At 39.7% G+C, this 12,820-nt stretch overlaps 1 protein-coding gene across 1 annotated transcript; it reads right to left on the bottom strand.

The window, feature by feature from the left end:
- Window positions 1-3,864: 3,864 nt before the first annotated feature.
- gins1 (GINS complex subunit 1 (Psf1 homolog)) lies at window positions 3,865-12,098 on the bottom strand. Its single transcript, XM_088351214.1, has 7 exons — window positions 11,837-12,098; window positions 8,349-8,413; window positions 8,175-8,273; window positions 6,399-6,489; window positions 6,214-6,330; window positions 4,438-4,512; window positions 3,865-4,367 (listed from the first exon to the last, which is right to left on the bottom strand). The coding sequence occupies exons 1-7, from the start codon at window positions 11,909-11,911 to the stop codon at window positions 4,299-4,301; spliced, it is 591 nt and encodes a 196-aa protein (XP_088207340.1). The 5' UTR covers window positions 11,912-12,098; the 3' UTR covers window positions 3,865-4,298.
- Window positions 12,099-12,820: the final 722 nt, after the last annotated feature.

The raw sequence follows: 12,820 nt of genomic DNA, 5'->3' as shown, positions 1-12,820 counted from the left end.
GGCGTCCGAGATTTACTTCTTCCTTTGAACTTGAAGGGACAATGTGCATTATTTGATGTTGCTGTATACGTTTCCGAGTTGTGCAGGGGTCTCCAAAGCGGTGCCCGCGGTTAGCCCCCTAAGTTTGCCTAAGTAGTACATGGGTCATTGTGATTTTCTTGGAAATATGATTTCTAACTGGCTTGATGTTTAGTGGTTGAGCTTATTTTAACCTCTTCTAATTATTGGTAATAACAGTAATAACATGCTATTCTGGGAATGCATTTAAAACTGGTAGTGCATACGGTGTAGTGCAACTGAAAACGACTGCTAAAAAGCACAACAAAGAACAGACGCTACAGAGACCTAAAGTGACCAAAATGAATTGTATTACCGGCATTTTTTAATTTTTTTTTAGATTTTTTTGATACCAGGAGGCCGTAACACAGCAGTGTCCAATCTTTTTCAAGCTGAGAGATACATTCTGTCATTAATTAGCGCAAACAGAAGCCAGTTTGATCTGAAATTCTAAAATAACAAACTTGGCTAAATAGCTAAAAAGGTAGCTTGATATTTAGCTAGAAAGGTAAACAGCTCTATAGCTAGCTAAAAAGAGTAGAAAGCCAGATGGATATCAAGCTAGCTGAGGTGGATGAGATGAGAGATAGAGGTAGATGAGATGAGAGATAAAGATGGATGAGATGAGAGATGGAGAAGCAAACACGAGATGGATAGTAAGGTAAAAACGAGATAGATAGAAAGGTAAAAACAAGATGCACAGATACGGACGGGCGGACGGACAGAAAGACAGAGACAGCTAAAAACCAGATAGAAAGTTAAAAAAGAGGTCGACAGAAATTTTAAAATGATTGATAGAAAACTAAAAACGAGATGGATAGAAAGCTAAAAATGAGGTAGATTCAAAGGTAAAAATGGGAGATAGAAAGCTAAAAACAAGATCAGAAGAAAGCTAAAAAGTAGATGGATAGAAAGCTGAGACATGAAGCTGACAGACAGCTGCCAAAGTTTAGCCTAATATCTAGCAAAAAGGATACAATTTTGCATACATAGCATGGAAATGTTTTTAAAAACTAGGTAGATAGCTTACCAGATAGCGAAAAAGGCAAGAGGACAGAAAGCTACAAACCTAAAAAGATAGCCAGAATGCTAGCTAATAATATTGCACATTTTTGCTGAATTTGCGTTATAAAACTCATTACTCGGAATTTAGTTTGTTGTATTTCTTGTAATATAAATCAATACAAAGATTAATAAATATATTCTCATTTTATTCTTTTAATTGCTTATAATTATCTATACATGATTTTTTTTTGTCCATGAAGGCCATGAACTGGTATTAATTTCTAAAATATCAACTTATTATTGCTATTTTGTGACTATGTTATTTCCAGGTTAATTTTTGAAAAATAGGGTTAGATAGTCAAGCAGTAAAAATAAATAAATAAATAAAAATAAAAGTCATTTTATTAGAAAATCACAATGACCCAGCACTGGTCAGTTATTTTCAGAACATGAAAGTGCTTATGAGTGCTTACCAGATAGGTACAAATTTAAAATTGATGATATGAAAAAAGAGCATCTGTTTACATTAACATGTAGAAGTGTTGCCCTTTCTAAGGTGCTGTGAGTACAATGTCCAGATCTTGTATGGTGCCTTATATCAATACTACACGTTGGACAAGTCTATGTTGAATTTAAACCATCATTTCCCCTCATCTGGACAGACATATTTGAATCGTAGCGTATAGAAAAGACTCATATTAGAGATACAGGTGGGGGTTTTTTTGTATGCACAATGGCCATTTGGCCAGAAGGAGGCAGTGCAACAAAATTGGATTGAGGTCTGGACTATGACTTGGCTATTCTAACACCTTGATATGTTTTTGGTGAACCATTCCATTGTAGCTTTTGCTTTATGTTTTGGATCATTGTCTTGTTGGAAGACAAATCTCCGTCCCAGTCTCAGGTCTTTTGCAGACTCCATCAGGTTTTCTTCCAGAATGGTCCTGTATTTGGCTCCATCCATTTTCCCATTAATTTTAACCATCTTCCCTGTCCCTACTGAAGAAAAGCAGGCCCAAACCATGATGCAGCCATGTTTGACTGTGGGGATGGTGTGTTGAGGGTGATGAGCTGTGCTGCTTTTACGCCAAACATAACGTCTTGCATTGTTGCCAAAATGTTGGATTTTGGTCTCATCTGACCAGAGCACCTTCTTTCACATGTTTGATGCGTCTCCCAGGTGGCTTGCGGCAAACTTTAAACAACACTTTTTATAGACATCTTTCAGAAATGGCTTCCTTCTTACCACTCTTCCAGATTTGTGCAGTATACGGCTGATTGTTGTCCTATGGACATATTCTCCCATCTCTGCAGTTCATCCAGAGTGATCATGGGCCCCTTGGCTGCATCTCTGATCAGTTTTCTCCACGCATGAGCTAAAAGTTTAGGGGGACGGCCTGTTCTCGGTAGATTTGCAGTGATCAGATACTCCTTCCATTTCAATATTATTGCTTGCACAGTGCTCCTTGGGATGTTTAACGCATTGGAAATCTTTTTGTATACAAATCCAGCTTTAAACTTCTCCACAACCGTATTTTGGACCTGCCTGCTGTGTTCCTCGTTCTTCATGATGCTCTCTGCGCTTTAAACAGACTTCTGAGACTATCACAGTGTAGGTGCATTTATACAGAGACTTGATTACACACAAGTGGATTCCATTTAGTATCGTTAGTCATTTAGATCAACATTGAATCATTCAGAGACCCTCACTGAACTTCTGGACAGTTTGCTGCACTGAAAGTAAAGGGACAATCATTTTGCAAACCCCCTTTTTTCGTTTATTTGTTAAAAAAGTTTAAAATATCCAATCAAGTATGTTCCACTTCATGATTGTGTCCCACTTATTGTTGATTCTTCACAAGAAATTACTGTTTTATGTCTTTATGTTTGAAGTTTAAAATGTGGCTAAAGGTCACAAAGTTCCAGGAGGCCAAATAGTTTTGCAAGCCACTGTATGCATTCATTGGTGAGCTACTTTTCTTCAAAAGACTTTAAAAATAAAATTAAAAGGACTAACTAGAAAACGGCAAGTACGTGACTGACTCAAAATAATTAGACTGTTATGTTATTTTCTGAATGCAATTAAGAAAAAAAAGTGTCAGTCTAAAATTATTAAACTGAAATATTGCAAGCCTTTTCTTCATTTTAATTTGCTGATTATGGCTTACAGCTTACTAGTATATATTTATTTCATATCTTAATATTTTGACATGGGTTATTTGAGTTTTCACCATTATCAGCGATACAAAAACAATACAAGACTTGCTACACTTCAGTTGATTTGTAATTAATCCAGAATGTACTTTTTTCCCCTTTTGAATTGCACGACAGAAAACCAATACGGCATAATGATCTCATTTTTGGAGACAGTCCTCTATGTTCAAGTACACATGCCATGCAAACCACTAGTTACTAGCCAGTAAACTACTTCAATCTGCTACAGTTGCAAATTAAGTGAAGTTGTATCTTAACTTCTTCCGAATTCCTCCCATACCTCGTATTTAAGTGATGCTTTAAAATGGGAATTTTTATTCTAGCAATTCTATTGTAACACCCAAATCGGAACAACCAGTGCATTAATTTTCACATATGAAACTGATGAGCCAGAGGTAACGTAAATTGACTCCATGACACCTTAATTATAAATGTAGACAGGCACTTTCTAAAAGTAAATCTGATTTGCACCGCCCTAGTGAAATTAGTGTAATAGTCATGTCTGCAGAATTCATGCGTCTGTACGGCGACAGAAAAGCCACTTGTGACACCTAGCGGCGACTTCGTGGATTACAAATTCAACTTCCACAAGTAATCAAGTCATGTTTATTTATATAATCATTCTAAGGTCACAAATTTATTTTGGGGTGAAAAAATACGTATTTATTTTTGAAAATTTCTTTCTTACACGAGAGAAAATATATTTGCATGATTAAAAAAAATTCTCACAGAGACAGAAGTGATTTTAACCAGTTCAATTGTCCTCTTTTTGACCATCTTGTTTCAAAATAGGGTAAAAAAGTATAATTTTACAGATAGACTAATAGAACATGTACGAATTATCTTGCGTCAAATATTCCTCTATATTCCAACCCTACCCAAAACAAATCTTTGCCAGGTCAGGGTGAGCTTGTTTGTTTATGGTGGTCTGCTTTTGTCCAGAGACGAGTTTGGTGGCTACGCAATGACCTTGCTGCTGCGTGGAAGTTAAGTCCGTCCAACCACCTGGCAGACGGACAACTTCAGGAGATGACATGCTCCAGAATGCCTTGCCGAATCAAGTGCTCGCACGTCCAGCGCGGCAGAAAGTGCTGCGGAAAATTCTCACGTCACTGACTTGCCACCTCTACCAGAGAAGATAAAGCGTGTTTGTAAGCCCACCTGGCTGTTCTTTTTGAGGAGCACGAGGGTCCCGTCGTCCGTCTCCAGCTCACCGTGGTCCTTCACGCACCGCACCTGCCAAACCACCAAAGTGTCAATGGCGCTTCTTAAACATACAAAATGGTAGAAAATTCTACTGTTTTTATTCTTTTTTTACCTAAAACCTAAATATCCATCCATCAATTATCTGCACCGCTTAGCCTCAGTAGGGTCGCGGGGTTGCTGGAGCCCATCCCAACTATTTTCGGGCAGTGGGCAGGGAACACCGTGAACTGGTTGCCAGCCAGTCGCAGGGCACACAGAGACAGACAACTCACTCGCTCATTCACACCTAGGGACAATTTGGACCGCCCATTGACCTGACAGGCATGTTTTCTGAATGTGGGAACAAACCGGAGTGCCAGGAGGAAACCCACGCAAACACGGGGAGAACATGCAAACTCCACACAGGAAGGTTTATATGTCTTTGGCTTCTTGAACAGTGACATCATGTGAATAACACAGGCACCAAAGCAAGCCACTCAACATAATGCTTTACATATTAATTGCCGTATTTTCTGCACTATAAGGCGCACCTAAAAGCCTTTATTTTTTTCAAAAGCTGACCATGCACCTTATAATACAGTGAGCCTTATTTATGGATCAATATTAAGTCGCAAAGTCTTGCAACTAATCCAAGCAGCCGCCGACTAGGTTTTCCCCCGAACGCGAGTAGTCCGCGGTGTATGCTGGGATTTATATCCCGGCGTTTCATTGGCTAACCAATGTGTCAATCATCATTTGAATCGATCACTATTGGCTAAAGTTATTCGGAGGTCAAGGGGCGGATCCTTTTTTATCATTTACAGGCTTGCATAGGCTAAGGGCCAAAACAAAGCCTGCAATTGGCCGAAAAAGATGTGTCAATCATCAGTTGAATCGATCACTATTGGCTAAAGTTATTCGGAGGTAAAGGGGCGGATCCGTTTTATCATTTACAGGCTGGCATAGGCTAAAGCGGCAAAACAAAGCCTGCAATTGGCCAAAAAAGATGAATGTGAATAGCACGTTGGGTTGACGGCATAGAGAAAGCATTTTTTACTATTCTGTATTTGTAAATATTTTATTCTCCTGGATTTACTATTACTTATTGAACACAACAACTGCGGTGAGCTACTCCGGCTTTATATTTTCCCTGTATCTTGTTTCAGACTGAACTCGATGTTTCTGTGATCAGCGGTGCAGATAATGGATGGAATGGAGTGTCTATTTTTAAATTAAACTCAATTCCAAGTGTTTATTGTTATATGCACAGTAATGTTGCGAGCGAAAAAAAAAATAGAAACTAAGGAATGGTTGGCATTTCTTGAATCCCAAGACTTTAACCTTCCGAATGATATTTGGAACGATACATTTGAATGACATCGTACAAACACCGCATCCGCACGTGTTCTCGACACGTATTTGCTTCTTTGCAAGCTTTCGGAATGTTAAGGGGGTAATAAGTTTGACTGAACTATCTGACTGTTTTGTCGACGTTCCCATTGTAGCGCCTTATAATCCGGTGCGTCTTATGTATGTCAAATATAGGACCAAAAACTATTTTTTCGGGGTGCGCCCTATAACCCGGTGCGCCTTATAGTGCGGAAAATACGGTAGTCAAAGAGGTCACAAATTCGTAAGTAGCGGTACCACAGTATTTAGTAAAATATAAGAATAATTGTGGGGTGGAACACTACATGACCGGTCTAATTGAGAAAAATAAATCTGTTGGGCATATCCTTTAGGTTTGCCTACCTGGATGTAGAGACTCTTAGGCGGTCTCATGTCTTGTGTGATGTCCAGTCCTCCACCTCCTCCCAGGGACCGCATGAAGGACGCTAGGGACTTTTTGTAGCGTCCAAACCACTGCAGCTGTGCACGTGAAAACACGGGTCAGCCTAGGCGGCACACAGCACAAATGGTGCTGGTGACCCACTCACCTCTTGTGCGCTCATGTGGAACCGCACATTGGGGGGAAGCACGCTGCCGTATTCCCAGCGCAGAGCTCGGATCCTCAGCAGACGGTCGTACCTGAGGGGGAGACGCAGCACCGCACTACTTTTTACATAGGATCTCTTGATTATGTGAAGAGGTAATCCTTGCTCCAAGCACACTGTTCATTTGTGCTGCTGGGAGGCCAGCAGTGATTCAAGAAAAGCATACCTCTGAGGTTAAGACTTCAAGCTCCGGCTAGACGATATGACAGAAAATTCAAATCTTGATTTTACCATGGAACATGGTCAATAGAAATAACCACAAACCAGCACACAAAATCATTCTAAAACAAGTAAACAATAATAAAATCAAAACTTCTCAGGTTCAAAAGAATCAAAATCACATTAATAAGTCGATGTTAAGTGAATATACAAAAAACTAAAAGTCTCTTACCTGACAAAAAGCCTTTAATGTGTAACAAAGCTAAGGATGTAACGGCATTGCCACAGATTTGGTTTTACAATAAAAACATAAAAGCCACAAGTGGTGAAATCTGTATAGTACAATGTGAATAAAACAGGCTTACTTAGAATTTTGAAACATTGATGGCAATTTCAATGGCAGTAAAGACATTTCTAATTCTAATTAATAGGGTTACAAGGTTTGACCGAATGGACGCTCTCTTGATAAATACTCTCTTGATGAAACCAACAGTTATTGCAATATGTCATGCAAAGTATCATTGAGATTCAATAAACTGACCGTTTCAAAATGTACTCATCACCGAAACATATCTATCAGTCTGAAACAAGATACTCGAAAAGTGTAATGCCGGCATAGCTCACAAATACCCCTTTTTTTGTAAACTGATTATAGGATTCACCACAAACACGGACTCGTTACATCCAGGTCCGGCCAGTAAATTCAACAGTGTAAAATATTTACTCCAAAAACCAACGATAATGCAGACAGATGGGGGAAAAAAATCCACCTGAAAGCATTCCTGCATTGTTTGAAGATCCTTGTTGTAATCTTTTAATTTCGCTACATAATTCCCCCTTTAAAAAAACACTCGTCAGGTGATTTCCAATACGGCCGTTAGCCTCTGACCTTTCGACCACTCAATTGTAAGCTTTTTTCCCGCTCCTCGGCCAGTGACAACTTAAGAAGATATAGTATATATTGAAAAAAAAAAAAAAACATGACCTACTCTGGCATAAAAAATCTTTAGCCAATAGTGCTTGATTCGCATGTTGATTGACTCATTGGTATACCAATGAACTCTCAAAAGAATAATGAGCAGATACACGCTGTGTATTCAAATTACACCTAAATATAAACGTGCATAACGCCACTCATGGTTCATTTTTACGCACCATTGTCACGCGCAAGTGTGCAGAATCATTGATAGACTTCTGGAAACAGAAGTCAAACATTTACAACTCTCTCAAAAGGTCTAGAAGAAATAGCCAAAGAAAAATACACTGTTGCAAAGGTTTTAGGTTTTGAGTAATCTAAATTTAAATATTAAAATTCTTAACCACGATTTTACATTTGAGAAAATATTTGCATTGTCAATATTTTAAATTGAATTAATCCATTGCCCAGCCCTACCTTCAAGCCATGCTTACCTTTCAAAGCTTTGTTAAAGCAACGAACACTCGAGCCCTTGTTTACACAAGGGAAAAGATTTTAAGCGAGAGTGCGCCCAACGCACAACTTGGCAAGACGCAAGTAAGAAAGCCCGCCTCACACTTTTTCAATCACGCCAGTCGACTTACAGGTAGGCAGTGACACAGCGCTGGTTCCTCAGCAGACAGCAGTGACGCAATCGGATGGACGGAAGCAAGTCAGCCCTTTGCTCACTTTTGGTCTCGTTCCTGCAACGTAAACAGAAGTATGTTCCTCATACCGGCTGCCCATCTGGAGTCTGAACCTCGTTCCAAAGCACGTACACGTCTGTCTGGTTGTGTTCATAGAGCGCCTCAGTCTCCTGCAGCACTTGCCGAACACCATCTTCCTGCACGCATGACACACGAACACACACACAAAAAGGTATGTAAGGTAAGTCAAAATTGATCTGTATAGCACTTTTCTAACATTTGCGACTCAAAGACCTGTACAAATAAATTTTAATCAAACACAATGGACATATTTTACTGACTTCTGCCAGAAAGTCAATGATAATCCCTGGATGGAATCTCCAAAGCTATGCAAAAATCAACAGGGCTGTTTTCCTTCACCCGTTATGCACTCAGTGGCCAGTTTTATGGCCCCCACTGACAGAGAGAATTTTGTTTGGCAACCAATTTTGGCCCCATGAGCTTTGCTTATATTTGATCTTGGCTGGTCATGACAAAGTGATAATGACTAAACTTTGAGTAGTACTGCCAGAATCACTGTTCACTAAGGGGCGGGATTGTGGATGACTGGTTAGTACGTCTGCGTCAAATTTTAGAGGTCCTGGATTTGATTCCAGCCACCAGGGCCCAGAGTGGGGTTTGCATGTTCTCCCTGTGCCTGAGTGGATCTTCTCAGGGCACACAGGTGTCGAGTGGTGAGTCCAAATTGTCCATAGGAATGAGTGAGGGTATGAATGGTTGTGTGTGTGTATGTTAGGGTGGTCCTTATTTTTCGACTTTTAAAATTTCATGCTCTGACCCCTTGAATATGTTCCAATATATACAAAACGTAATTAGGCAAAGTTTCATCAAAATCAAAGGATATTTAGAGGTCGCTCAAGGCCTCTGAAATTTTGGTATGAAAAATAAGGATTTTTCGCACATTATATCAGACCTAGTGTACAAAGTTACTTGTAACTTTTCTTGTGTTACAATTATAAGCAATGGACTGAAATTGGATGTTCTAAAACACCGTACACATAGGGTTAAGATTTCCGTTTTTTCTCGAAAATTGCCAAAATTTTACCATTTTGGGAAATTTCAAAGTCGTTGAGCTACCTCTAAATATTATCCAAATTGTTCAAAATTGCACACAGTGTGTTTTTATCGATATAAGAACATATGCGGGGGGTCAGAGCCCAATATTTCAAAAAAAAAATTTTCGACCCCCATTAAGGACCACCCTAGTGTATGTGTGACTGTGACAACCAGTCCAGGGTGCCCCCAGCCCACTACACGAAGACTGCTGGGATGGGCTCCCGCAAGCCCAGTGAGGAAAATTGGCTGGAAAATCAAAAAATGAGTGTCCATCTTCTGACACTCTTGCTTTAGAAATAAATTGGATGGCAAACAGTGGCTCGATTTTAGTAATTAGAATATATTTCAGCAGCTGGCCCATATAGACCAGTTTCATGTCAAATCAAGTCAAGTTTATTTGTATAGCCCTGAATCCCAAGGAGTCTCAAAGGGCTACATAGATTATTGCAAACCATAGACTATTATGACACCATCCCCTGATCTTAAACCTACATAAGGGCAAGGAAAAACTCAAAAACCTCAACATGAGGAAAATGAAGAAACCTTGAGAAGGGGACCGCACATGAGGTAATCCCCCTTCCAAGATGAACAGGATCAACGGCTGTTGCAATAACAAATGATACACAGATATTGTCAACATAAAATATAGGTTTTTCATATGCTATAGAATAGAAGAGTGTTTTAAACAGTTCTACTGAGGTTGCAGATCTAATCTCATGGGGAAGAGCATTCCACAGCACCAAGGCCCGAATGGAAAACATAAGTAACACAATTTTTGTCTACAGTATAAGTGAGGTTTAGATGGTTCAACTGACCTTTGTGTGTTTCTATTAGTGTGGAGCTGTACTGTGCATCTATGACACTGCTATCTCAAATGGTTATCAGGTTGTACACTCAAACCAACATGTAAAATCTTATTTTTAAGTATGAATATATTGATTAATACATGGTCTGTTTGCCTTGGATTTAAATAACCACAATTGATGTGATCGTCATAAAAAACCATCTGCTTAAAACATTTTTTTAAAAGTGTTGTTGTATTTTTAGGCTTTATCTATGTATGTATGTAAATGTTAGTGACGCTATTAACTATGTACCCAAAGGTGAGGCAAAACACCTATTAATTGACAGCACTGGTGATCCTTTTTATTTTACACTTGATTTATTTCAGATTTATTTTTTATTGTTTGTTAATGCAACATCCCTTGTAGCCCGGTCATCCTGGAAAGGGGATGACCTCATGAGTGGTCCCTTCTCAAGGTTTCTTCATTTTCCTCATGTTGAAGTTTTTGAGTTTTTCCTTGCCCTCATGTAAGTTTTAGATCAGATGGTGTTATAATAGTCTGTAGTTTGCAATAGTCCATGCAGCCCTTTGAGTCCGCTTGTAATTAAAAGCAATACTAATAAAAATTGACATGTGTAACTTCGGACCAATAGTCAAACTTCACAAGGGATATTTTGAAGCAATTATCAAAAAATCAAAGTGAGCAATACAAAGACAAGTGTTATAGCGATATTTTTATGATAGCAAAAAAAAAAGTCTCAGGCATCTGCCCTTCCACTTACACAATGTAGATGCAACTTCAAGGATTACGTCGTGCAATTCGCATTCATGTAAGAAAACTTTAAAGGGGCCGTGTGTAGTATTTGACCAGTACATGTCACTGTATTGTGCTGTGCAACTAAAAATAGAGGGCTAAAATGCTAAAAAAAATGGGCTAAAAGAAAAACTACAGAGACTCAAAATGACAAAAGTGCACCATTTTTGGCGCCCAGACTGAAGGAAAGTATTTAGTTTTTTGGGTACGCATAGAAGCAAGATGGCAGATTATTATGTCAGCTCCCTCTAGGTGAGGCTCATATGATGTAAAATGGATAAATTCCCCAACCTACGACTGTCAGAAAAATACACATTTATATTTTAGATCCGGCAGCACGGCGGCGCAGTGGCTAGCGCGTGTGCGGCACAGTTCTACGGTCGTGATATCACACTTTCCTGTGTGAAGTTTGCCAGTTCTCCCCGTGCTTGCATGGGTTTTCCTCCGGGCACTCAACTTTCCTTCCACATACCAAAAACATGCATGTCAGGTTAATTGGCCGGTCCAAATTGTCCATAAGTGAGAATGAGCAAGTGAGTTGTCGCTAGGTGTCAATGAGCGAGTTAGTTGTCTGTCTCTGTGTGCCCTGCGACTGGCTGGCAACCATTTTAGGGTGTCCCCTGCCCACTGCCCGAAGATGGCTGGGATGGGCGCCAACACTCCCGCGACCCTACTGAGGATAAGCAGAGCAGATGATGGATTGGATCGATATTTTAGATCTTATACTTTTGCTTATTATAGAGCAATGTTTCTTTTAAGGAATGAACTTCATTTGTACTACGACAAGGCGCTAAATAATACACTCGGCTTAATATATTTGCATCAATTTCGTTTGTGCTCATCTGACTTAAACCAGAAGAATTAGAGTAGTCCGAGGCAAATGTCCCAAAATATATTTTTCCTCACGTTAAAGGCGGGAAGCTGCCCGTCGTTCATCCGCTGAAGTTCGCGAACCAACTCGACGGCTTTCTCGCAGAACATCGTGACCAGCGATAGACACAGCAAAAGACCAAAACTCACAAAAAACCCAAAGGGAAGTGCGAAAAATGGCGAAAATCCTGCGTCCCGGGTACGGTTGACTCGAGGAGGGCGCCAAAAGATGGAATTTCCGGCTGGTTGTCACGTGGTGCACTGGTGGCCGATTTGGGACAAACTTTCCTGTTCAGTAAGGGTAGGCGAAACTGAGGATTTGTTATCGATCTGCTCGACTGAAATTAATGGCTTTGTTGATCAACACCAACCCAATACCGATATGTGTTGCTTAATTTTCATGATCATTGAATATTTGAAACCAACCCCCATTAGTTAGTTTATATTTACAATAAAAACAGCCCACAGATTCTAGGCATTTTAGAATGTAATGTCCTTTTTTTTTGGAATATCATTTCAAACTTCAACAGTATAAAAAAATGATAAAAATAAACATTTATTTTACAACTGTTTCAGAACAAGGCGGCATGGTGGGTGAGTGATTATCTGGCACAGTTCAGAGGTCATGGGTTTAAATCCAGTTACTTGCGTGGGTTTTCTCCAGGCACTCCAGTTTCCTCCCATATTCTAAAAACATACATGACAAGTTATTTGGGCGCTCTGAATTGTCCCTACGTGTGAGTGAGCGAGTGAGTTGGCAACGAGTTGAGGGCATCCCCTGCCCACTGCCCAAAAATAGCTGGGATGGGCTTCAGCGCCCCCACGACCTAATGAGAATAAACGGTGCAGGTAATGGATGGATGGACGGATGACTCTCATTAGCTTTGATTAATAGTCTTTTTTTATCGATTTTTGTTTTCGAACAGCAACATGTTAACATTTTTGGTTGAAGTTCTTTCATGTATTTATGGAAATACGTGATATTGCCACAGTAGCAGAGTACTTTACCACACAAATGAC

Source organism: Urocampus carinirostris, chromosome 13 (genome assembly GCF_059441175.1).
Source record: "Urocampus carinirostris isolate Australia breed hairy pipefish chromosome 13, RoL_Ucar_1.0, whole genome shotgun sequence".
Taxonomy (NCBI): Eukaryota; Metazoa; Chordata; class Actinopteri; order Syngnathiformes; family Syngnathidae; genus Urocampus; species Urocampus carinirostris.
The sequence above is the reverse complement of the archived record's forward strand: the minus strand, read 5'-3'. Positions and strand labels throughout refer to the sequence as shown.